Source organism: Acinonyx jubatus, chromosome B4, assembly GCF_027475565.1.
Source record: "Acinonyx jubatus isolate Ajub_Pintada_27869175 chromosome B4, VMU_Ajub_asm_v1.0, whole genome shotgun sequence".
In the NCBI taxonomy this organism is placed as follows: Eukaryota; Metazoa; Chordata; class Mammalia; order Carnivora; family Felidae; genus Acinonyx; species Acinonyx jubatus.
Window position 1 is genome coordinate 5,186,191 of NC_069387.1, and position 27,069 is coordinate 5,213,259.

At 44.5% G+C, this 27,069-nt stretch overlaps 2 protein-coding genes across 4 annotated transcripts in view; one reads left to right on the forward strand and one right to left on the reverse strand.

Moving 5' to 3' along the window:
* The window catches only part of FBH1 (F-box DNA helicase 1), a 214,528-nt gene that overhangs the window by 161,281 nt on the left and 26,178 nt on the right, over nucleotides 1–27,069 (forward strand). For all 3 annotated transcript variants that reach the window (XR_003425177.2, XR_008299887.1, XR_008299888.1), the window contains exon 24: nucleotides 8,291–8,358. The gene's annotated coding sequence lies outside the window, so the exon portion shown is untranslated. The remainder of the gene's footprint in view (nucleotides 1–8,290; nucleotides 8,359–27,069) is intronic.
* The window catches only part of IL2RA (interleukin 2 receptor subunit alpha), a 55,252-nt gene that overhangs the window by 2,267 nt on the left and 25,916 nt on the right, over nucleotides 1–27,069 (reverse strand). Inside the window, exons 2-7 of the mRNA XM_027073351.2 lie at nucleotides 13,809–14,000; nucleotides 10,714–10,824; nucleotides 8,097–8,312; nucleotides 6,381–6,461; nucleotides 5,975–6,046; nucleotides 4,551–4,617 (exon numbers count right to left, since the gene is read on the reverse strand). Coding sequence (XP_026929152.1) covers nucleotides 4,551–4,617; nucleotides 5,975–6,046; nucleotides 6,381–6,461; nucleotides 8,097–8,312; nucleotides 10,714–10,824; nucleotides 13,809–14,000 — 739 coding nt within the window. The remainder of the gene's footprint in view (nucleotides 1–4,550; nucleotides 4,618–5,974; nucleotides 6,047–6,380; nucleotides 6,462–8,096; nucleotides 8,313–10,713; nucleotides 10,825–13,808; nucleotides 14,001–27,069) is intronic.

A 27,069-nucleotide genomic window follows, 5' to 3' on the forward strand; every position in this document is an offset into this window, starting at 1 on the left:
TCACACTCAAAAACCTGGGGTCATCCCTGGGCCATCTGTCTTCCTTAACCCTCATTTCCAGCCACCTGGAAAATCCTGATAATTTGACCCCCTTATATATCTCTTGATTCTTTTCCTCCTTTTTAACAGGTGCCCACTGACCTAGCTCATGTTCACATTGTCTCTCGTGTGGATTTATCCCATCATAACATAATCAAGCTGCCACCATGATTACTTGGTCCCTTAAATCTAGCCTATCTTGTAGACAGACTGTTCAAAGGGCCAGTGCTACCATTTTCCCCATAGGTAAAGCTGCTGTGGCTCTCTGTTGGCCCCAGGATAGGGTCCGAGCCCTTCAGTCTGACCCAATCTTCCACGACGTGGTCACTGTCCATCTGTAACAGCACCACACGCCTCGCATCCTGGTGTTCAGAACTGCTCGACTTCTCCTGGACGTCGTCATGCCCTTTCACCTCGCCTTACCTGTCCCCACGCTCCCCCTGCCTGGTATCCATCTCCTGCCTTTCTTCATCTGGCCATAGGCACCATCAACTCTAAAATCCTTGCTGGCACCCCCATGTAGGGTTAAGTGTCCTTTCTCTTTGTTCCTACAACATCCACTCTTGGGCTTTAAGAAAATGTATTTGAGGGGCGCCTGGGTGGCTCAGTCTGTTGAGCATCTGACTTTGGCTCAGTTCGTGATCTCACAGTCCGTGAGTTCGAAGCCCCGAGTCAGGCTCTGTGCTGACAGCTCAGAGCCTGGAGCATGCTTCAGATTCTGTGTTTCCCTCTCTCTCTCTGCCCCTACTGCACTCACACTCTCTCTCTGTCTGTCTGTCTCTCTCTGTCAAAAATAAATAAACATTAAAAAATTTTAAAAAAAGAAATTGTATTTGAAATCTGTATTTTCCCCCCTCTTCTCTTCTACTAGTCTGTAAGCTCCTTAGAGTGGGGGCCATTTGTATTCACCTTTGGGCCCCGAGGAAGTGCTTGGCACAGAGCGGATATTCTTGTAATAGTTTTTTTTTTTTCTAATTGAGATAGGATTGACATGTAACATTGTGTAAGTTTAGAGTGTACAACATGTTTGTATATTTTAATATGTCGTATTTATATATTGCAACATGATTACCACCATAGTTAGCAGACGCCTCCATCATGTCACATAATTATCATTCCTTTTCTGCAGTGAGAACATCTAAGATCTAGTCTCTTAGCAGCTTTGAAGTATATAATATTGTTGACTGTAATCTCTATGCTGTGCGCTTGATCCCCAGAACTTACTCATCTTCTAATTGCAAGTTTATGCCCTTTCACCAACATCTATATACGAGATATTCTATAATTATTTTTTGAACTATATGGAGGACAGTAGGTGCAGAAAAGGGATAATAATAGTAACTGTGCTAAGTGAGTCTCATGAACTGAAAACTCCTAGTTTCTATGTTTTGCATCTGTGTTATCCAATAGGGTAGCCACAGTAAGCACTATTAAACACTTGACATGTGGCTAGTGTAACTGATGAACTGAATTTTAATTATATTTAATCTATTTGAGTCTAAACTTAAATATCCACGTATGGCTGGTGGCTACTGTATAGGACGGTACAGTCCTAGACTTTCACCAGCCCTTACTTAGTCCACAGGAACATCTGACTAGTTCCTACCTCGCTCACAGCTCCCATGGAGCAAGGATGTGGGCATGGGGTGCTGGTGAATGATTAACAGCCAGCTCTCTGGAAAAGTTGGCCTATTTCCATGGTGTAAATAGTCCCACCACGCCCTGTTTCGAGCTACCAACGCGACATAACTGAATACGGGGTTGGGAAGAGAGGTGCGGTAACACACCATCTTGTTGCATAATTCCTCGATACAGACACGATAGGTGTAAATAACTCTGAGAACAAACCAACTCGTAGAATAATTAGAAAGTGGTTAATTTAGAATACTTATTAACTTCGTTTTTAATATAACTTATTCAGTTATGTCTATGTACTTACTTTTTTATAATGGCTCTGTTTAAAGACAGTTCACAGAATTCCTGAAAATGTAGCTTCTGGCTGTCAGGAGCCAGTGTAAGCCAGATCTTATCACTGGCTCCTAGTAATTAATCCAAAAAAGTAAAAATAGTCAAATGTAGGATTTCTTGTGGCCACAAGAGGGCACCATCAGATGAAATTAGAGTCTAGGAGGGATTTTTTTTTTTTTTTTTTTTTGCACTAGCTCTCTGGCAGAAGGCTCAGTTTGAGGAATGAGTTTGAGTCTCCTGGAAGACTAATTCTGGGAGAGCTTGTGGAAATTCATATGGATTCAGGCTGTTCGTTATTTTACAACGTAAATTCCAAACCTTTACCATTCCCAAATAGCGTCATCACTTTGTGTCTGAAGGCTTTTAATACCTAAGCTCCTAAATGAAAAGTTCCTTGCTGGGTTTTAAGTCTTGTCAGCAAGGGGAGGCAAGGATCTACCACGTGTCGAGTTCCTACAGTGTACTGGGTACTTGACATGCTTCATGCCACACGATCCTAAAAGAACGCCTTAGGAATCAGCTAACACCATAGAGAAGCTGGTCGACAGCCAGGTATATGAGCAACTCCCAATATAATAACCCGAGGGGGCTTGCCCTCTGCATCCCAGTAATTTGCACTTTTTTGATTCACACGAGGACAGTCGGGAGTATATTGTGGGCCTGATGACCAATATGACAGCAAAGGAAATCTGCTGGCCTTTCTCTGCCTGGGCCTCTATGGGATCTAAGAGCTCTGGGTTTTGGGGGGGTGAATCTGTGTCTTCTCAGGGTCTTGCTGGGGAATTTATATCAAGGTTGGTTAGAGTGCACCCTTGGGGGGTGGTGCTTAGGGAGGCCCTAAATAGTCAGGAGAGTAACATAGCAGGTGTAACACTCCACTGTCGAAAGCGAGGGAGACACGGCCTTTTTGTTTGTGTGTGGAATGAGTTCACTCTCTCGAGGCTTGGTAGTGTCTGTCTGTGCACTGGTTCTCCACGTTTGGTGCCTGGAAGAGAAGCATCAATCTTGCCTGGGAATTTTTTTAGAAATGTCAGTTTTCAGGCCCCACTTCAGACCTGCTGAATCAGAAACTCTGGGGGGCGGGGCCTGCTAGCCCATGTTTTAATAAGCCCTCCGGGAGATTCTTGTTTTTTTCTAATGTTTTTGGTTTTTTTTTTTTTTATGTTTACTTATTTTTGAGAGCCAGAGCGTGAGTGGGGGAGGGGCAGAGAGAGGGGGACACAGGATCCGAAGCAGGTTCCAGGCTCCGAGCTGTCAGCACAGAGCCCGACGCGGGGCTCACGAACTGTGAGATCGAGACCTGATCTGAAGTCGGACCCCTAGCCGACTGAGCCACCCAGGTGCCCCACCCTCCAGGAGATTCTGATTAACAAGTCCACTCAAGTTTGAGAACCACTGGCCTAGCACAGAGTTGTCAAAACTGGATCAGGGGTGCCGGGGTGGCTCAGCTCGTTAAGCGTCGGTATCTTGATTTCGGCTCAGGTCATGACCCCAAGGTTGTGGGATCGAGCCCTGCATCAGACTTTGCACTGACAGTGTGGAGCCTGCTGGAGATTCTCTCTCTCCCTTTGCCCCTTCCCAGCTTGTGCTCTCTCTCTCCTCCAAAATAAATAAATAAACATTAAAAGAAACTGGATGCGTATGTATTCATTGGATCTGAGGAGCTTTAAAACAGAAGCAGTATCTCAGGCAAATCTACAGAGCTGAAAAGTAGGTTTGTGGTTTCCAGGGCACCGGGGAGATGGGGAATTGTGCGGTACAGGGTTTCTCTTTGGGGTGATGGAAATGTCTAATGTGTAATGAGATAGTGGTATATACACAGCATTGCTAAAAACCGCTGAATTGTGCACTTTAAAATGGTTACAATGATGTGTTTTATCTCAACTGGAAAAAAAAAAAAGAAAAGTACTAATATCTTGGCCCCCCTCTTAGAGCTTCCGGGTGGAGACCAAGCATTGGTGTCTAAAAAACATCTCTCCTGGTTGTTCTAACCTGCAGCCACGGTTGAAAATTAAGGCCACACATGGTGGCATCCCAGTGGAGGGGGCTGTGGTGTGAGCATCTGCCCCAGGCAGAGGGGGCGCGCAGAGAGGAGAGCTCAGGTGGATGTGCCCACTGGTCTCCTTGTAGCCCAGTGATGGGGGCAGAAGTGTCTGGGGCTCTACGCTCAGGTTGAGGTTTTGGCCTTTGCCGCGCAACCCTGCTCGTGTTCCCTGATGGGTTGGCCTGTAGCTCTTTGGAAGGTTCTGAGGGGTGGGTAGTAGGAACATTCATTAGAGAAGCGGGAAGCCCGGCACACGGTAGGCGCTCAGCCCGTGCCAGCGCCCTTTCCTTTCCCCTGTCCTCGCTTTCGTTCTTGGAGATCGATTCTGTGGGGATGTGTGCTGGCCGGGTCTCTCTCTACTGCCCCCTCCCCCGGCTGCTGCTGGCTAGTAGGAGAATGGGGTGGGCTGGGGGGCGAGGGGATCTCTGCCCACGCACGCTGCCCACACCAGCTTCACCCGCTAGCCGGGACAGGGGCTTCGTGACAGTGCGGGACTCACCATCTCCGCTGCCAGGTGAGCCCGCTCAGAAGGACGATACTGATCAGCAGGAGGACGCAGCCGGCCACTGTCAACAGAGAAGCAGTTCAGCAAAGGCGCTGGGCGAGGGCGCAGAGCATTCTGAGGCGCCCTCCCCCCCCCCGCAAGCGAGCGAGGGTTTCCCGAGGAGGAGAGCCTTCCCCGGTCAGAATGCAGCTCCCTCGGGACCTGGGATCCTGGGAGGCTCAGGGACTGGGACGGGGGCAGTGGGGAGCTGGGAAAGGGCATGGAGCCTTGCTTCCAGGGGCTTGGTTCTTTCTGGGGGGAGTGAAGGGACAGGCACTCTCTTCAGAAAGCTTCAGAGGCCTCAGTTAAGGAGGCCACGAGTGAGGGCTGCCATGGGTGAAAGAAACGTCAAAATACAAGGATAAATGATAAACACATAAGCATCTCTTGAAAGTATTCATATTTCCCAAATGCTTTCCTTCCTTCCTTCCTTCCTTCCTTCCTTCCTTCCTTCCTTCCTTCCTTCCTTCCTTCCTTCCTGCTTGCTTATCTATCTATCTATCTATCCACCTACCTACCTACCTATCTGCCTACCCATCAAACCATCAGTCTTAGATGTGCCTGACACAGTCTAGTTTTCTTTTTCTTCTCCAAGCTCTGTTGGTATAGACCAGGCATGTAACCCTGTGTACATTTAAGTTGTACAAAGTAGGGATCTGATGTGAGTCCATATTACAAAATGATTACCACCATAGCAGTAACTACCACCTGCACCATGCCTCATAACTACTGTTTCTTTTTTGTGGTGAGAACACTTAAGATTTACTCTTTTAGCAAATTCGAGTATACGACACAGTATTGTTAACCATAATCACCATGCTGTATGTTAGATCCCCAGAACTTATTCATCTTCTAATGGAAAATTTGTGCTCCTTGACCAACATCTCCCCGTTTCCCTCACCCCTACCCTCGCCCCAGTCCCTGCAACCACCACTCAGCTCTCTGTTTCTATGAGCTTGGGTGTTTTTTCCTCCTTCAAAGCCTGTTTTTCTCTCCTACCAGGAAACAATTGTACTGTTTATGGAAGGTTTGGGTTTTTTTTTTGTCTCTTTGCATGCTTATACCGCATCTCTTCCCCTCACCTCCCTCACCTCCCCCCTGTCCTTCCCCAGGCACAGTATATTTTATCATTTAGGATCTGTTCAGGAGGAACTTCTGGGGGCTGGTTGGGACTTCACACCCAGCTTACTCTAACTGATTGCCACAAGTTTATGTTGTTAATATCTGGATTAGTCTTTTACCCGTATAACTACTATACAGTGTAAGGAGGGGGTCATTTTAAACTAACCAACCAAACCCACCAGACCAACCAAGCGACATATCCCACAGTCTCTGTTTGGGGTATGTTTTGTCAACAGCAGAAGGGACCCCCTACCCACCTGCTATCTGATACTCGGTTGTGAATACGAATGACTCCGTGGTCATAGCCACTTCCGTATGTCTCTGGAAATCTGTGCAGAAGGGAGAGGAGGAAGTGTTCAGTTGGTGCTGATGATCAGACGGCACAAGCTGGGGAGTGTCAGGATTTCTCAGTGAGCGGGAACCCCAGAGGCTGGTGGAAGGGGTGTGAAAGACAAGGGTTTCACCCTTCTGCCCCGAGATACCACCCTCAGCCTGTTCTGTCCTCATCCTGACACTTGCTTTTGACACGTTTGAGGGGCGGGATGCGGGTGTGGATCCCTGAGCCGTGGACTGGCGGGGTTGCTCTGGGAAAACCGCCTTCCCCCTCTCTGGCATGACAATTTCAGGGCCCAGCTTTTACCATCCCAGAAATTCTAGACGTACCTGTAGTACTTGCCGTTATTGAGGGACAGGAAGTGTCACTCCCAGGAGCAGCATCAGTGCTGGCTTGAGGCTCTTCGTCATCTGGGGGAGAGAGGAGCTGATGGAGGTGGAGAGCGGGGTGGGGGGGTCTCACGTACACCCTGCCCTGCCCCTGTCAGCTGATCCCCAGATCAGATCATAGTGCCATTCTCGGCAGGTTGTCTGGGGCCACAGTGCCGCGTGGCTCTCTGTCAGGGTTACAGGCAAGGGGGTAAGCAGTCCCGGCAAAGCTGGGTAACAGGGAATTTGGCCCTGATCCTGGCTCCGTGCAGCCCTGAGTAGTTCCTTGTTCTCACACTTTGTACTGAGCCCTGGTTTCCATCTGTGGCTTGGAAACCAGTCATCATACTACAAGTACCCCTGAAACGCCAAATGAAATAGAAATGCACAAAAGGACAACTTTTCTCTGTAACAGGGTCCCCATTCCCTGTGGGTGGTTCCAGTTACCCAGGACACTGCCCTGCCTTGTCGTCCTTTTACACGGGAAGTGACAGACACCCTGGCCAGTGTGTGGCTCACACTGCGGGAAGAAAGCACAGCATCCCCAAAGAGTCCAAGAGGAAGACACAGGGTATGGCAAGTGGTGGTGCTCAGGGACGTCGTCAAAGAGATATGACTGCCAACTGACCCGTGGGCTGGACCTGGGCACCCAGAGGCTCCTCACCCCCTCCGCTGTGAGTGGGATGTGGGTTCCGCTTGCCTTTCCTGCTCCCAGAGGCTACTCCAAGGGCAAGCCTTGAGATGGTGATGTGGTTGAGACCACCTGCACAGTATACGCGACTGAACCCAGTAAAGGCCTGTTCAAAAACTTTTAACATCTGGCAAGTGAGTGTGGAGATCCCTTCATCTCGCTCCCGCCCAGGACAAGCCTCCTGTGTAGGTTCCCTTTGCTTGTGACAACTGCCACCTACCAACAGTGGCCTTTGCCTGCCTCTTCCTTTGGTCTCTCCCTCCTGTGCTCCATTTATGGGGGCAGTTTCAGATTTCACCCAGGGAAACTCCTGGGGAGGGTTACCAACCGACAGGTGGTGAGCTAAGAATCCTGTGACACTTACAGTTGGTTACACGTAAGTAACCATGTACGGTTGGTTACATGTAAAAATAGTAATACGCTTTCGGAATGAAACTAGCAGACCTCAACCTAGGTGGGTGGTACACCTGTGTGAATGAGGGTGCATGTGCATGCGTGTACATGTGCGTGCTTGAATAGGCCCCTTCCCTGCACTTTTATCAAAGCACAGGTGGGGATTACAGAAGGAGAGGGGCCTGCTAACAGCGAGTGCTGTGCAAATAACGAGTTTACAATGACACACACGTGGGTGGCAGGCTGGACCTGCCCTTTTGAACGGGAGGAAGCGTTGGCAGCTTAGAAGAAGAAGTTGAAGTTCAGGGTCAGCTAGGAAGGGGCTGCGTTATCACCAGTGCGGTGGCATCTGGGGTGCTCTGGGACATTGGCAAGGTCTTCCCTCCTCTTCCATTTCTGCCATTTATCCTTGCTCAGGGTACAGGAGACCTTAGGTGACAGAGACCTTACTTTATTTTCTAGAATGAGCAGAAACAGAGGCTCAGGGAGGTGAAGTGCTGTGCCCAAGATTACACGGCTGGTAGGTCAGGAATCCCATCCTGGCCAGCCCGATGGGAAAGCAGGGTGGTGGACCCACGAAGGGGCCACTGTACCTGGAAACCAGCCATCACTCCTTTCGCTTATGCACTGGAGTCGGGGCTGTGTCCACGTTGCCTTCCCACAGGTCGTTTTGCAGACACTCTTGGCAGGACCCCTCTTCAGGGCCCTGAATCCCTGCATGCACTGGTAGTGAACTGTCTGCCCCACCACAAAATGGTAAATTCTCCTTGAATCTTCATGTTCCCAGGGCGGAGGCTCCCTGCAGTGACCTGGAAGAGGAAAAGGAAATTCTCAAGGCAAGTTGGCGACGGCATGGTGAGTGAATCCCAGTTGCCCCTTCCTAGAGACTGGACCTTGGTTCTTATTATTTTGTTCATTCATGCGTTCATTCATTCATTCTTTTATTCAACCAATACGTATTGAGAATGTCTCTGTGTCAGGAACTTTGCCAGGCTCATTGCAGGAAGGCACACAGACCCAGTGACTCCTGCAAGAGCGGACGATCGGTTGAGTGAGAAAGCAATGAGGGCAGAATGTACTGAGTATTATAGCTGAGCAGACACTTGCTGTGGGAACACAGAGGAAAGAGAAATTACTTCTGGTGATGGCGAGAGTTTCCATAAGTGGACAGGAGTGGGAAGGGCCGTCTCGGCTGAGGGACAAGGGGAGGCTCAAGCCCATTTGGGCCAATGAAATGTGCAGACCACTCTGGATCTCCACTGCTAAGTGAGGAGGTACATCCTCAGGTTGTGGCTTGTGGTCATCTTGGGGCCATGGCTGGAGGACTGAAGATAAAGCCAAAGCTGGAAGGAAGGAAGGGCTGAGAGAATCTCAGAGAAATGGAACCTGATCAAGCCATACCTAACGCTTGCCCTATGTGAGTCATGCCAAGGCCTCTGAAAATTCCTCATGCCCTCTAACCTTCCACTCGCCCAACTAAAACCCAAGCCTGACTGGTCTACAACCCCGGTGATCATGTCCTGCTCTGATTTATTCTCAGGATTCCCAACCCCACTCAAAATCTGCATATATGGAGCCACATGTACCCTCTCTCCCTAGACATGTGGAGCTATACATATGCCTTGACCTTACAGGCCTTCCACGGTCTGATTTCTTTTAAAGTATCTTCTATATAACCCCTCTGCTCCAGAGGGAAGTCCCAGGGGGAGCCGAGTGGTCCTGTCCTGCATGGTTTGCTCTAGTGTAGTACCTTGCAAATCGTGACCGCACCTGTGATTTAGTCTCAGAATAAAATTTCTTTTACAGCCAATAAAATCCATAATGGTCCGAACCTGTTTAAATTACATTTACTTCTTTCAAGTGGAAACATCCCCATTAAGATGATCTTTGAAAGGGCCCTTGGCCAGAACCAATGATTATCTCTTGAGTAAGGACAACAAACATTGACCTCCTGAGAAACCTTTCAATAACTGTGCAGGGGAAGATGGGAAAAAGAGAGAAAAACAATTAAATGTGTTTTGAAATGCCATTCAGTACAATGTTGGACGCACAACATAAAAACATCACGTTGCCACAACGCCCCTGGATTTGTCTTTTTTTTTTTTAATAAGAGAAGCTGCAAATAAATTCAAATTAATTTAAAATAAGGAATCAGTTGAAAGATTCTCCAGTCTAATTCAGGAGACCTGAGGTCTTACTCCTAAGTGATGTGGGTTTAGCCGAGTATTTTAACCTCTCTGTATCTTAATTTCTTCAGTCAATCAAAGTAATAGTCCTGCTCCTTGACTCAGTGGGTTATGAGGTTCAAATGAAATTATATACAAGATGATAAACTTTTTTGTAAGGTTATAAAATTAGCACAGGACAATAGGATCTTGTAAGGTCAGTGGGTCCTCCACAAGTCAGGCTTTCCTAATGGGCTCTATTTCTTCCTGACATAACAACCGGAGTGCAACATGATTCATTTTAGAGTTGCAGGAGCAACTGGGTAGTTAGTCATGGTGCCCACTCAGACCCGGCCCGTTAGCCAGGAGGTGCCTGCAGCTTCAGTACTCACCAGTGTGGTTCATTGTCTTAAAGGGAAAATGCAGAGTGTTTCCTTAAGGGCACAGAGGGTTGTGTACTCACATTTGTATCTTCGGTTGGCAGCGCTGGGCACAGTTAGTCCTAACACATGCTTTTTGAATTGAGTTCAATTGAATTGAATTGAATTGAACTGAATTGAATTGAATTGAACTGAGCTGAACTGAATTAAGTTGAATTGAATTGAGTTGAATTGAACTGAACTGAATTGAGTTGAATTGAATTGAATTGAACTGAACTGATTTGAGTTGAATTGAATTGAACTGAACTGAATTGAATTGAACTGAACTGAATTGAGTTGAATTGAACTGAATTGAGTTGAATTGAATTGAACTGAATTGAATTGAATTGAACTGAACTGAATTGGGTTGAATTGAATTGAATTGAACTGAACTGAGTTGAACTCTATTCAGCCAGCTCCCAAACCAGGAGGAAGCCCAGAGCCCAAGTTGACTTGAAATGCTGAGCAGCACTACCACCTGCAGACACGATACAACAGTTCTTGTTTAGCTGATATCCTTAAAGAAGAGGGTAGTGGGACAGACTTCCCTCCTTTGGGGAACACACGCTAAGAGAAGAGTTGGCTTCTGGGAGTCAGCCAGACAGCCACTCAGATGCACTTCTTACCTGGAAGGTTAACTTGGTCCGTGGGCTGCATTTGGCTCTGCATTCCCGTGGGGCTTTTTCCCTTCTGTTCTTCAGGTTTAGGGATAATTTGTCCATCTGTGGCCTTTGGGGCTAGAGAACATGGATAGAAATGAAGCAAATCACTTCACAAATGCTTAAAATAGAAAACATTCTTGTGTGTTCATTTACTCAAGAAGAGTCCCTTTCCACTGCCTGCAGTATTGGGGTGTGGGGGTTACAAAGAGAAGCCACACCCTGTGCTGCCCTTGGGGTGCTTTCAGCATTGGCCTGTCAGTATCCCCATGCATGACAGCAGTGCCCTACCACATGTTTCTGAAAGAACTGGTAGATTTTCTGGGGTTTGTGTGTCTCCCCAAAGGGGAGTCCATTCTGCCATCCATCTGCCAACCTGTGGGCTGACTCCCTTGTCTCCCTAAAGCAGCTCATTTAAAAGTTAAAGGGATGAAAAACTTAAAAAAAAAAAGGGGGGGTGGGGCGGGGCTCCTGGGTGGCTCAGTAGGTTAAACCTCCAACTTCGGCTTAGGTCGTGACCTCATGGTTCATGAGTTTGAGCCCCACATCGGGCTCTGTGCTGATGTCTTCGAGCCTGGAGCCTGCTTCGGATTCTGTGTCTCTGTCTCTGCTCTCCCCCACTTGTACTCTGTCTCTCTCTCAAAAGTAAATAAACATTAAAAAAATTTTTTTTTTAATTTTTTTTTTCAACGTTTATTTATTTTTGGGACAGAGAGAGACAGAGCACGAACGGGGGAGGGGCAGAGAGAGAGGGAGACACAGAATCGGAAACAGGCTCCAGGCTCTGAGCCATCAGCCCAGAGCCTGACGCGGGGCTCGAACTCCCGGACCGCGAGATCGTGACCTGGCTGAAGTCGGACGCTTAACCGACTGCGCCACCCAGGCGCCCCCCCCCCAAAAAATTTTTTTTTAAAGTTAAAGGGATACAATCTTAAAGCAAGGAGGAGAGGAGCCTCCTACCACACTTGTCTCCATCGTGAAGATTTTGGCAAAGGAGTTGAGCATAGGCACTGCCGTGAAGGGGGTGGGGGGTCAGGGTTCTAGCTGGAGGTCTGTGGAGGGTGTGCTGGGAACAGCAGAGCAGTGCTCTCCAGACTGTGCAGTCCACGCGTGGTATAGCTGAAACAGAATGCACTGTGGCTCACGGACACCATCTCCAGGAGTAAGAAATAAAAGGACAGGGGGTGCCTGGGTGGCTCAGGTGGCTGAGTGTCTGATTCTTGATTTTGGCTCAGGTCATGATTCCAGGGTTGTAAGATCAAGCCCCAAGTCGTGCTCCGCTCTGGGTGTAGAGCCTGCTTGGGATTCTCTCTCTCTCTCTCTCTCTCTCTCTCTCTCTCTCTCTCAAAATAAATAAATAAACTTCCAAAAAAATTTTAAAGGACAAACAGACCCACCAGTTTTCACCATGTTCTGTTATCACAGAGTGCATAAAAGACCTCGTAGAGAAATTGGTCTCGTGAGAGCTTTCAGGATTCAACTGAGAACAAATGTTCAGTAGCAAAACTATGGTATTAGACCAACTCAGGATTAGAAAGCCCCTTGGGGGTCATTCCCTCCAAACTCCACTCCGGGGAGGTGACCAGCCACCATCTCCCAGAGAGTGGCCCTGCCTTCTCTGTTCACCCTCAACAGCAATGATGAGGTTGGGACCCTTAGTGCACAGCTGGTTCCAGTCACTGCGGGCATTGAGGACCACGAGACTCTCAAGCCAGGTTTTGAAGTCCAGAGATAAAGACATTCAAGGAGAGCAACTTCCTCCTCCTCTCTGCTTTCCTAGTGCAGATTTGGGGCCTTGCTCACACACCAGCCTGACCCGCCTGCAGGTTGTTAATCCTGCTCCCCCAGCCCAGCAAGGGGCTTGTGAGACTGAACAAGAGGCAGCAACCTTTTGGGGGTAGTGGGGTCTTTGGGGGGAATACTCTTCGTGTTTTGGAATGCCCTGACGCTGGGCTGGGAAGGCCCGGGACCGATGATGCTTTCTGCCTGACCGTATATTTGACCTCGGAAGACATGCCCGGAAGACCCCGTGGTGGCCACAGTGAATATGCGGGTAATAGATAAGACCCAAATTCAGTGACATGGGCTTCTCTTCCCTTTTTACTCTCATCGGGGGAGGAAAGGCCTCACCCACTGCCTCTGCTTTTCTATCCAGAGCCTCTTCCTTAGGGCTGCGGGGAAGGGCACTGAAGGAGAGGGGCAGAGGCATCGCGGGGACTAGTTAGGTGCTCACATGGCCGTGTCGCTGCAGGTAGAGCCAGGATAGGCGTGTGTCAACAGGCAGGGTGTGGGTGGCACCAGGCATGAGCTTCGGGGGCAAAATGCAAAACAGTAAATGCAGCCTGTCAGGTAGCTTCAGCCCACTGAAATTGTTATTATTTTTCTTATTCTTTGCATAGGCTCATTCTGACTCTTCTTTTTTCATTTTTAGCTTTAAAAAAATTGTGACAAGGAGCGCCTGGGTGGCTCAGTCAGTTAAGCATCTGACTTCAGCTCAGGTCATGATCTCACGGTCCATGAGTTCGAGCCCCACATCAGGCTCTGGGCTGACAGTATGGAGCCTGCCCGGGGTTCTCTCTCTCTCTCTCTTTCTCTCTGCCCCTCCCCCACTTTCACGCTTGGTTTCTCAACATAAATAAATAAACTTTAAAAAACTTTTTAAAAAATTGTGATAAGTTATACATAGCGTAAAACTTACCATATTCATCATTTTTAACGTACAGCTCAGTGGCATTAAGTGCATTTACAGTGTTGCAAACTAGATTTATTTTCAAATTGTTCAGTAATTATTAGTATAACGTCTGTTCCCTCTCTCCCCGCAAAATGTAAGTTCTCTGAGTGTTGGGGATCCCGATTGCCTAGATCAGTCCTTGGAACTGGGAGGCACTCCTTAAATATTTGTTCAGTGAACTATTTTCCAGGAACCACTGAAATGAGTTGCTGGATAGCCTGGGCTCCCCACGTTTCATCTGTAGGGCTGAGTGAACAAAAAGCTGGAGCTCTGGCCCCCTCTGAGCTGTAGTCCTTCTGTTTCCTGTGGTGTCACAAAAGGGCACACTTACAGGTACTTATGCACCGGCATTTGTTTTCCCAGGAGGAATGGCTCGAGTTTCCTGCACACAGCATGAAGGCTGACCCGTTGCTTATTCTGCGGAAGCCCTTCTTACATTCACAATTTAACATGGTGCCTGTCTTGTATGTGAGGGCTTTGAATGTGGCGTGTTGGATATCTGGCGGGTTTTCATCACACAGTTCTGCAAAGAAAAGGAAGCATGTTGGGAGGTCAGGACCTTCCGGTCACGTGCTCACACACTTAGCCTTGCCATGATTTCATCACACATCCCTGCACTTTATTTAATAAAGGATTTATGGGTACCCCACATTTTCCTAGAAACAAACTGAGACCGTTGCCATCGTCCCGTAGAAACTTTTGTATCCGCGATGGCTCAAAATGTAACTTCAACCAACTTCCTCTCCAAATTACAATATGTTTCAAACTAAATGAATAGAAATGAATGAGCTTTTATTCTGAATATGCCTCGTGCTGGGCAAATATAGAAAGAGAGGAGAGTACAGATTATAAGAGGAAAGGAAGGAAGGGAAGCCATGTAAATTTAATTGAGGCACAACATGTATCTGTGAGAAATACTTTTCAGGAAATTAGGATTGTCGGAATTTCTATAAATAATGACTCCTTGCCATTTTTTTCTTTTTCTTTTCTTTTCCTTTCCTTTTCTTTTCTTTTCTTTTCTTTTCTTTTTTAAAGAGATATGTGTAAAGTGCTGTACTCAAAGTCTGGCAAGTAGGAAATATATATTTTTTTATCCATCTGCCCATCTATGAGTTTACCAGATTCCTTCTCACACCACAAAGACCTGACCCTTTCTCAGCTCCCTCAATAATCGGCACTGGCTTCCCACCAAGGACACTTGAAATAGTGGCCAAATGCCCAAGTATTAAGGGAGGAAGAAAAAGCACTGCTCAAATCAGGTAAAGGATTCTATTGCATATCTTACAACAAGTTCTGCTTCAAGAGGTTCGATTTTTAGGAAAAAAGCCACAGGCTGGGTAAAGAAAGTGGATAGGAAGACTTATAGCAAACAGAAGGTGAGAAAGGACAGCCTCTCCGTCCACCAGTACAGGCACCAAATCCAGTCTGGTTGCCGCACTGGCAAGGACACTCTACTGACTGCTTAGTAATTGCTCAGTTGGAGTGAAGCTTCTCTGTGCTCTTACTCTTTGCCCAGCATCTTGCCATGCTGAAGGCCACCCTCATCATCCAAAACCCAGGATGATCCTGATCTCCTGAATAACAGAAAGTGGGAGAGTGTGGACAGCGTGCCCCACTTCCGACCAAAAAGGGACTAAATTGAAGCAATTTGAATGGCTCGGAGGGCGAGCAATTGAAAAGGAACACATAACATATGCACTCGCTACATACTGGTAATCATAATCGATAATAAGGCAAGAAAGGTAGCATGGTGGAACAGGGGGAAAAGTGGGCTTCTAGATCCCAGCTCCACCAGCTTACTAGCTAGATAGCTTCATTGCTTTTATTTATCTAAGGCAATCCCCAAACCACGCCCCCCAGCAACTTATTTTGTGGACATCAGTGCTGATTCTAAAGTTTATATAGAGTGACAAAACAACCCAGAATAGGCGACACAATATTGAAGAAGAACAAAAATGGACGACTGAAACTACCTGACTTCAAGATTTACTATCAAGCTATAGTAATCAGAACAAGGTGGTATTGATAAAAGAATAAATAAATAGACCGATGTAACAGAATAGAGAGTCCAGAAATAGACCCACATGAATATAGTCACCCGATCTTTGACAGAAGAGCCAAAGCAATACCATGGAACCAGAACAGTCTTGTCAATAAATGGTGGTGGGACAACAGGACATCCATATGCAAAGAAATGGAACTAGACACAGACCTTATGTCCTTCCCAGAAATTAACTCAAAATGTATCTGGACATGTGAAGAAATAGGAAAAAGTGACCCATTTGAAAAAAAAAAAAGGAGTCAATTGATGGAGCATCTGGGTGGCTCAGTCTGTTAAGCATCCAACTCTTGATTTCGGCTTAGGTCATAATCAAATGGTTCATGAGATCAAGCCCCACGTCAGACTCTACAGTGACAGTGTGGAGCCTGCTTGGGATCCTCTTTCTCCCTCTCTCTCTACCCCTCCCCCACTCTCTCCCAAATAAATAAACTTAAAAAAAAAACTTTAAAAAAGGAGTAAATTGAAAGAGTCTAAAATGACCCAGATTTGGGAATTAGCAGACAATTGACTGTCACTTATTTTTATAAGGAAAGTTTTAGAGGAACAAAGCCACACTCATTCATTTACATTTTGTCTGTGGCTGCTTTTGTGCTATAAGGGCAGAGTTGAGTGGTTGCAACAGAGACTACATGGCCTGCTAGCTGAAAATATTCACTCTCTGGCCCTTTAAGAAAAAAATTGTCAGCTACTAATTCTAAGGAAACATGATAATAATGAGTGAATCAATAGGATATCTCAGAAGATAAAACAAAACTATATAAAAAAAAGAACCAAATGAAAATTCTAGAACTAAAAATTACAATATCTGAGATGAGCTTAGCCACACCTTGAAGACAAATCAAATAGAAATTATCCAAACTGATGAGCACAGAGAAAAAATTTCAAACAAAAATTTGAATAGACCTTCAGTGATCTATGGGATAATATCAGATAGCTTATCATATTTTTTAATGCTTATTTTTTTTTATTTTGAGCAAAAGAGAGAAGCAGGAGAGGGGCAGAGAGAGAGAGGGAAAGACAGAGAATCCCAAGCAGACTCTGTCTGCACTGTCAGCACAGGGTCTGATGCATGGCTTGAGCTCACAAACCGTGAGATCATGACCTGACCCGAAATTAAGAGTGGGACACTTAACTGACTGAGCCACCCAGGCACCCCAGTCTATCATATTTAACTGAAGTCCCAAAAGCAATAGGAGAACAAGAATGGAGCTGAAAAAGTATTTGAAGAAATAATGGCCAAAAAAGGTCTGAAATTTGATGACAAACATTGACTTACATTTCTAAGATGCAGTTAGAAATGTAAGCAGTTAACTCCAAGCAGCATAAATATAAAGAAAACCACACCTAGGTACATCATAGCGACACTGCTAAAAACCAAAAATAACGAGAAAATCTGAAAAATAGAGAAAAAGGACATGTGACATACAGGGAACAATAGTGAGTAACGACGGACTTTTCAGCAGAAACAATGCAAGTCAGAAAATGAGGGTAGAATAGGTTTAAGGTTGTAAAAAGAAAAAAAGCCTGTAAGTCTGGAATTCTATCTAGAAAACATATCTTTCAAAAATGAGGATGAAATTAATATATTTCCAGATAAAAGAAAGCCTAGAGAATTTGTTACCAGCACACCTGCGTTATGAAAGATAATGCTGAAGGAAGTTCTTCAGGCTATAACAGAAATACAGATCTACAGGAAATAATGAAGAGTGCTGGTAAATATTTACATAAGTGGAAGGATCAGCTTTTAATTTCTTTGAAAGAAAACTGTTTAAAATAAAAAATCATGTATGGTGAGTTTTATTATAGATATAAATGTAAAATATATAACAACTACAGTATAAAGGTTGGGATAGAAAAGTGCAATGTTTCTATCATAAAGTTCTTATAATATGGAATGATACAATATTAAGTCTAAGGGGATCATGATAAGTTAAGGATGCATGCTAGAAAGCTTAGAGAAACTGCCAAATAATAATACAAAGAGCATAGCTAAAAATGGCAATAAAAGACATACAGTAGAGTATTAAAATACTTATTTTGTTAGCCAAAATTAAGAGAGAAAAGGGAGAACAGAGGAATACAAAACCAAATGAAACACCTGGGAAACAGACAAGAGGGCAGACTTAAAGTCAACCACATGAGTAATTATATGAACCATACACCAAACACATAAAATTAAAAGATGGAAACTTTGAGACTGGATAAAACAGCAGGACCCCAACTCTGTGCCGTCTACAAGAGAACATACTTTAAATACAAAGACAATGATAGGTTGAAATTAAAAAATATAAAAAGATATTATGCAGAGTATGCATAAGAAAGCTGGGGTGGCTACATTAACATCAGAAGGTAGATTTCAAAATAAGAACCGGCATTCACAAATTACTTGATTGCTTACATAAAAGTACTAGGAAATCTGCAAAATAACTACTAGAACTTAGTAACTTTAGCAGTCTCAATATACAAAAATCACTTGTGGTTAGTTCTGTATGCCGGAAGCAACCAATTACAAAATTAAAAAATTTAAAAACAATTTCATTTATGATAGTATCAAAACTCGTAAAATACTCATGAATAAATTTACCAACAACTTGCAAGGCTTTTGGCCTGGAAACTCTGAAACATCACCAATATAAATTAAAGAACTATGTAAATGGAGAAATGTACAATGTTTGTTGATTGGAAGATTTATTTTTTAAAAAACGATGTCATTTTACCTTAAATTTTGCAACACATTCAATGCAGTTACAATTGAAAAAAAAATCCAACATGCTTTTTGGTAGAAATTGGGCAAGTTGATTCTAAAACCTCTTTGGAAACACAACAGACCTAGAATTTCTAAGACAATCTTAAAAAGAATGTACAAACTTGGAGAATTCACATCATCTGATACCAAGATTTTCTATAGGGCTCCAGGAACCAAGACAGTGCATATTGGTAAAAGGATAGACAAGTAGTTGGGGATCCTGGGTGGCTCAGTGGGCTAAGCGTCCGACTTCAGCTCAGGTCATGATCTCACAGCTTGTGAGTTGGAGTCCGGAGTCAGGCTCTGTGCTGACAGCTCAGAGGCTGGAGCCTGCTTGGGATTCTGTGTCTCCCTCTCTCTGCCCCTCCCTGCTTGTTCTCACTCTCTCTCTCTCTCTCTCTCTCTCTCTCTCAACTAAATAAACATTAAAAATTTTTTACAAAAAGGATAGACAAGTAGAGTAATAGAACAGAAAGAAAGTCCAGCAATAGACTCACACATGTACATTCAGTCGATTGTTTTATAGATATGCCATGGTAGTTCAATGAGGGCATGAAAATTTTCTCAACAAATGTCCTGGAACAAATGGATAAATTTATGGGGGGGGGGAAGAACCTTACTCCACTTATAAAAATTAATTTTATTATGCATCTAAACATAGGAGATCCATACCCTCAATTTGTCCATAATAGGTGTACATATAAAAGTCAAAACTTGTAAGCTTTTTTAAGAAAAAAATTTTTAGTGTTTGTTTATTTTTGAAACAGAGAGAGAGAGAGCATGAGCAGGGGAAGGGCAGAGAGGGAGACATAGAATCGGAAACAGGATCTAGGCTCCAAGCCATCAGCACAGAGCCTGACGCAGGGCTCAAACCCAAGAGCTGCGAGATCATGACCTAGCCAAAGTCGGTCGCTTAACTGACTGAGCCATGCAGGTGCCCCCAAAACTCTTAAGCTTCTAAGAGAAAATGAAGGCAAATAGCTTTGCAAGTTAGGGATAGGCCAAGATTTCCTAGAGAGGACTCCAAGCGCACCAGCCATTAAAGAAAAATAAATTAAAAGTTTATTCTCATCCCCAAGACATTAAGAAAATTTAAAAAATAAGCGATAGACTGGGAGCAAATGTTTGCAACACATACATCAGGCAAAAACACTTGTGTCCACATTATATAAAGAACGACGAATCAATACTAAAAGGCAAACAACGCAATAAAATATGGGCAAAGACTGGAACAGTCACTCTCCAAAGAAGACGGGTGACTGTCCATCAGCATACTCAACATCATTAGGCATCAGGAAAACACAAATTGAAAACCACCTCGAAGTATTCCATTAGAATGGGCGATATAGATAAGACTGATGACAGCAGAAGTTGGAGAGGAGGTAGAGCCACTGGAACTCTCTCACATTACTGAAGGGAGTGTAAAACCATACCATTCCTTGGGAAGCTGATGGGTTTTTGTTGTTGTTGTTATTGTTGTTGTTTTTAGTGAAGTTACCTACCCTATGACCCAGCCTATTCCACTCCTACGTTATTTATGTGAGAGGAGTGAAAATGTATGTTTACAAGACTTCTACAAGATATTTATAAAGGCTTTCAATAATCTCAAACATACCGTGTTGAACAAAAGAAGACAGACACAAAATAGTACCTACTGTTGGATTCCATTTGTACAAAGTTTGAGAAAAGACAGAACTAGCGTGTGGAAAGAGATCAGAGTAATGGCTGCCTGTGGTGCATGGGGTTGGCTCAAAGAAGGCAGGCAGGTGATGGAAGTGTTGATTATATGGGGGGTACATATTTGAAAACTCATCAAATGGTACGCTTAAGAACTGTGCATTTCACTATAATTTTGCCTCAAGAAAATCAGTTGAGAAATAAACTTAGCTTTCAATGTTTTATCAGAAAAAAAAAGAAAGAAAAGGAAGAAAGAAAGAAAGAAAGAAAGAAAGAAAGAAAGAAAGAAAAAGAAAAGAAATAAACTTAGCAACTCTCATAATTATTCATAAGCACAAATAATCAAGGACTGACCTCAGATGCATTTGGAATCTAATGACTCAATCATGACCCAAGAACATCTCTAAACACTTAAATTTTTTTTTAAGGCAGACAAATTACCTTTGAAGCAACTTTGTGTCCTTGAAAACTGTTTAATCGCATAACAATATGCTTTTCTAGATAAGACCATGGAAATTCCCAGAGTCATCACAACTTAGCCTGAACATCTGAGGACATCTATCATGTGGGGACAAGGGGAGTTCCACAACTTCTTTCTCCCACAGACTTCATTTTCATAAAAGCATCTTTCCTGGAATTTAGAAACACTGAAACTTCTCTGAACTGTAGCCAAGAACCAGTAAAGAGCCTGGCTAGGATCCTTTTCCCTGGAATGTCTTGCCAAGGCTGTTCCAAATATCATCTGAAGAAAGTGCGAGGTAGGAGAGTGTGGGGGATGTAACCCTCAAAGATCCCTTCCTTTTAAGGTAACCGGAGTAAATCTGTGATATTTTTAGCCTCCCTAGGTATCATAAAAAATATACATATATATAAAAATTTTAAAAACCCAGCAGTATAACATCTAACAAAAAGAAGAATCAAAAACACTTTGTCTATTCTCAAGTTTTGCACTGGTGTAAGGAAGGAGAATTCCACTTTATTTTTTTTTTAACTTTTATTTAATTTATTTTTTAAATTTACATCCAAGTTAGTTAGCATATAGTGCAACGATGATTTCAGGAGCAGATTCCTTAATGCCCCTTCCCCATTTAGCCCATCCCCCCTCCCATAACCCCTCCAGTAACCCTCTGTTTGTTCTCCATATTTAAGAGTTGTCCCCCTCCCTGTTTTTATATTATTTTTGCTTCCCTTCCCTTGTGTTCATCTGTTTTGTGTCTTAAAGTCCTCATATGAGTGAAGTCATATATATGTCTTTCTCTGACTAATTTCACTTAGCATAATACCCTCTAGTTCCATCCACGTAGTTGCAAACGGCAAGAATCATTCTTTGTGATTGCCGAGTAATACTCCATTGTATATATATGCCACATCTTCTTTATCCATTCATCCATCGATAGACATTTGGGCTCTTTCCATACTTTGGCTACTATTGATAGTGCTGCTATAAACATTGGGGTGCATGTGCCCCTTTGAAACAGCACACCTGTATCCCTTGGGTTAATGCCTAGTAGTGCAATTACTGGGTCGTAAGGTAGTTCTATTTTTAATTTTTTGAGGAACCTCCATACTGTTCTCCAGAGTGGCTATACCAGTTTGCATTCCCAAGGAGAATTCCACTGTATATGGCTCAGCAAAATGTCTTTCAATACTTTTCCCCTATATTATCACTTACAAAATTTCTTCCCACATAGCCTAACAGCCCCATTCATTCCCTAGATTTACACCTTAAAAATTCTGAATAGTCTTTCTTGGAATTCGGCCAACAGGGGCTTTTCTTTATTTCAAGTCTTGTACTTCTTTTCAGATCCATTTCTTGCTTCTGCCAAGGGCTGTGACTTTCTAACAGAAATTGTTCTGTGCTCTCAGTTCTACCCATGGGTCTGGAAGCTCAGGAGGCAAAGAGAATTTTCTTTAGAAGGCAGGGAGGGAAATACTTTCCTCTCTGTAATGTTTTCAGTATGGGTACAATTCTGGATTTAGATGTCATTTTCTCTTCAGAGAGTAAAGTGTCCGCTTTCTGTGAAGGGGAGGAACTTGGTGTTGGGGGATGGGGGTAAATGCTCCGAGCTTGGAAGATGGGGCTCCCAGGATGGGTGACCCACTGTAGTAGGCTCAGAGGGGCATTTGTGTGGCCTTGCCTTGTAGCTCTTGTGCTTTTGATGTAAGAGAGGGGAAAGGAGACAGACAGCGCCTATTATTAATCCAGAAAATCCCAAGGGCTTTGGCGTGCACTAAGAGGGAGTTAAACTGAGCTCTTGTGACATTGCCAGGGTTTCAAGTCTGGTTTTGGAGTTTCGCTAGGAATGCTAATTTGAAAGACACAGAAGGGATCCCATGTGATCGGCTCACTTCTCACACTTTGCCTCCATCACTGTCCCTGAAATGGTATCAGGGGGCGTCTTCCCTTGGGATATTTGTACAATTTGTTGCCTCCAGGAATTCCCTACTCAGCTGAAGTACAACACCCGTTGGGTGCTTTTGGCTTCTTCTTCTTGAGTGACAATGACTGAGAGCCACCTCCCTCTGGACCATATCACCAGACAGTTCTGGGGAGAAGGGTGGGTAAGGATGAGGAGCCCTAGGACCCTCTTCTCTTTTCACTGTGGTTTTGTCTGGTTCTTGTTTTCTTTCCAATGAATGCTGGAGGCTCAGCTTCCCCGTTGCAACCATGTCCCTGCTAGGTAGGGAAAGATTAGGCATTGGTCGTTCTCGAGTCATGGAGAGCAAGAATGACAACCAAGGACACCCAGTGACGATTTGGGAGTTCAGACCAGCTTTTCTGTGTCCCAGGCATCTGTTCTCTCAGATACTATGCCTGTACCATCAACTACCCACCACTGTTCCTAGGAGGACCTATGTGCAACCTCCACTTGCTTGGGTTCCAAATAAAAGATGGGAAAGGGGCCTGGGTGGCTCAGGCCCCTTTTTCTTGTTTCTCCACATGCCCTCAACTCCACTCCCCCAATATGAAGCTGCTGTTTTACCTTTTACCCTTTTGTTTTTGAAAGGAGAATAGAACTAAACTGAGTTCCCCACTGATATTTTTGTGTCCGTGAGTGAACCAGAAATACTAATAGTTGGAGGGCAGTCGGTCATTGGATCCGACAGAGTTATGTCTAAGGTGGATTCTCTACAAAGAGTGGGACTCTGCTTGTGTTCTCCGTGGGTGTGGTTCCCCAAAATGAATGAGCATAAAAGTCACCTGGGGGGTCTTATTAAAATGTACATTTGGGGGAGCCTGGGTGGCTCAGTCGGTTAAGTGTCCGCCTTCAGCTCAGGTCATGATCTCGCAGTCTGTGAGTTTGAGCCCCACGTCAGGCTCTGTGCTGACAGCTCAGAGCCTGGAGCCTGCTTTGGATTCTGTGTCTTCCCTCTCTCTCTGCCCCTCCCCTGCTCATGCTCTGTCTCTCTCTGTCTCAAAAATAAATAAAAACATTAAAAAACATTTTTTTAATGTACCTTGGATTCAGTAGGACAAATGTGGAGGCTAAGACAATTTCTGGTTTCTGACAAGCTGCCGGATGCTGCTGGTGTCACAACCACACTGGGAGAGGCAGGGGCTGCTACATCTCCCTCTCCATCCACCCCACCCCCGCCCCGGTGGACAGGGAGCAGGCTCGGAGGCCAGTGAACGTGAACCTGTTTACAAAGCACTTTGTTTCCAGGCGCCTTACTCAGTATCTAAGACGGTGCAGTAAAAACTTACTCAGCGGGAGGGAAGGTGGGTGAGTGAAAAACAGTTGTGGGCTAGGTGATTTGTTTTTCTTCTCTGATGTTGTTCAAAATGAAAGAGAACCCTTCTGGCCTTTGCGGCCCATGTGAACAACATGAAAGACAAAGGAAAATAAAGAGGACTCAAAAGGATGTGGACAGAGGCTGAAATAAGGTTCTTTGCTCAGTGGGCGAATCAAGGTCAAGTTACGTTTACCCACAACCCAGCCAGCACTGAGTAGATGGCTTCATCTCTGTGCCTTCCTTTTCTCCCTCTGTATACTAGACATTGGAGATGAACGGCAGAACAATTGATTAAGTACAGAAACTTCTAGGTGATTTATTAAGCTCACATAGAGGACACAGGAGGGCATCAAGAGCTTGGGGCACCTGATGAAGAAATAATCTGGTTCTTGACCTAAAGCTGTTCATCTTCTACGTCATATCTAAGAAAAACCCCAAAGTTACATCTAATGTCAAAGATAGTCTCCAGCTTCCTTGGCAGACCGAACCAGCAGTTTGGCCCTTCCAGAAAGCAAGTGTTGGGGCACCTGGGTGGCTTCGTTGGCTGAGCATCCGACTTCAGCTCAGGTCATGATCTCACATTTCGTGAGTTCGAGCCCCGCGTTGGGCTTTCTGCTGTCGGTGCAGAGCCTATACCCCACCCCTGCCCCTCCCCCAACTCTCTCTCTCTCAAAATAAATAAGTAAATAAACTTAAAAAAAAAAAAGCAAGTGTTTTGGTGCAAAATAAAATACCATAGGGCATGTTGAATATTCCTCTTAATAAGATCCTAGGGTCTGAGAGCTGAGAGAGACCCTAAAGACTATTTAGGTCCATCCGCACATTTTGTAGATAAGGAAACGGAGGCCGTGTGTCATTCCTCAAGTTTTGGCAAGCCTGGGAATCGAGCGGGACCCCCGATTCCTAGGCCAGTGCTTTCCCAACACATAAAATCATAATCTTCAAGGAGCGTGTGTGCTTTCTACCCAGTGGTGGAAGGTTCTGTCTTGCTGAGTGGTAGGTAGACCTACATCTAAACTATCTGGGTCACTGGGAAGTGTTTGCAAAATGTTGTGGTTTAATTCAGATCATTATCTTTGAAGAAGTCAGAGAGCTCAGGTCCTCCATTTTGGGCTATTTATATACTAGTAACTAGGATATCTGAGCCCTGCCTGTGTGCTGCTTCTTTGTATAGACTACCTTTAAAGCTCACTACAACCCTGAACGGTAGATACTGTCATCCCCACTTTACACAGCAGGAGACTGAGGGTCCAAGGGCTTCAGTAAATTGTCCAAACCACCCAGCTCAAGGTGGTGGGACAGGAATCACAAGAAAGCCTAGTATTGCTGCCCTCATTTCTGTCTTCAAAAAAAAAAAATCTCACTTTTACTTTCCGAAAATGCTATCAAATAGCACGCTTAAAGGTGTCAGGAAGAAGCAAGGATGAAGAGGACAGGAATGTGTAGAGAGAAGGTCTTCGGGGTCACGAGATCGCCATGAAAGCTCAGAGGGCAATGCAGTTGGTTTCTGTGCAGGAGTGAGACCCAAAATACTGAAGAAGCAGGATAGCAGGTCAGGGACCAATGTGAAGAGATGCCAGTGTACGATCCCGGAGGGTTCTGGAGTCCCTGCCTGCCAGGTACTAACCCTTTACAGGCATAAGCAGAAGATACTACAGGTTCGGTTCCAGGCCACTGCAATAAAGCGGTGCAACAAATTTGGCAATAAAGCAAGTCCAATGAAACTTTTGATCTCCAAAAAAGTTGTTTACACTATCCCTTAGTCTATTAAGTGTGAGATAGCATTATGTCTAAAAAAACAGGGGCGCCTGGGTGGCTCAGTCGGTTGGGTGGCCGACTACAGCTCAGGTCATGATCTTGCAGTCTGTGAGTTCGAGCCCCGCATCGGGCTCTGTGCTGACAGCTCACAGCCTGGAGCCTGCTTCCGATTCTGTGTGTGTGTCTCTTTCTCTGCCCCTTCCCTGCTTGCTCTCTGTCTCTCTCTCTTTCAAAAATAATAAACATAAATAAATAAATAAATAAATAAATAAATAAAATAATCTACAACCCCTGTGTTTATAGCAGCATTATCTACAATAGCCATGATATGGACACAGCCAACTGTCCATCAATTAATGAATGGATAAAGATGTGATGCGCGCACGCACACACACACACACACACACACACACACACACACACAGAATATTACTCAGCTATAAAGAAGAATGAAATCTTGCCATTTGCAATGACATGGATGGAGCTACAGAGTATAATATTAAGTGAAATAAGTCAGTCAGAGAAAGACAAATACCACATGATCTCACTCACATGTGGAATTTAAGAAAACAAATAATCAAAGGGAGAAAAAGAGAGACTGACCAAGAAAAAACCCTTAACTATAAAGAACAGACTGATGGTTGCCAGAGGGGAGGGGATGGGGGATGGGTAAGATAGATGATGGGCATTAAGGACGCTCTGTCTTGATGAGCACCGGGTGATGTATCGAAGTGTTGAATCACTATATCACGAAACTAATGCAACACTGTGTGTTAACTAACTGGAATTTCAATAAAAACTTAAAGAAATAAATTAAAACATACATACCTTAATTAAAAATACTTTATTGCTAAAAAACGTTAACCATCATCTGAGCTTTCAGCGACTTGTAACCACCACAGATCACCATAACACCCATAACGAAAAACTTTGAAATTTTGTGAAAATTACCAGACGATGACCTATAGACACAAAGTGAGCAAATGCTGTTGGAAAATGGCGCCCACAGACTCTATCAGCTCAGGGTCACTGCAGACCTTCAGTTTGTAAAAAGAGTATCTGGGAAGCAGAATAAAGTGAAGCATGATGAAGCGAGGAGTGCTCTAGTTGCTGATGTACAGGAGGGGCTGGGGTAATGAATTTGGAGAGGTCGTTTGAAAGGTTTGAGTCCGCAGAAGAGCTTGGGAGTATTTTAATGTTCAAGCAACCAGTTTGACCAGGGCAGAGATCCTCACACCGTTTTGTATTGGGACCCCTTTTGCTCTTAAAATTTATTGACGGGGGGGTGCCTGGGTGGCTCAAGTCACGATCTCACAGTTCGTGAGTTCGAGCCCCACGTCGGGCTGTGTGCTGACAGCTCAGAGCCTGGAGCCTGTTTCGGATTCTGTGTCTCCCTCTCTCTCTGCACCACCCCCCCTCACGTTCTGTCTCTCTCCCTCAAAAATAAATAAACATTAAAAAAAATTTTTTTAATTATGGAAAACCCCCAGAACCTTTTGTTTTTGTGGATTGTATCAATCGTTATTTACCATGTTAGAAATTAAAACTGCACTAGTTTAAAAACACATATCTATTAATTCATTTTAAAATAACAATATTACACCAACAAATAAT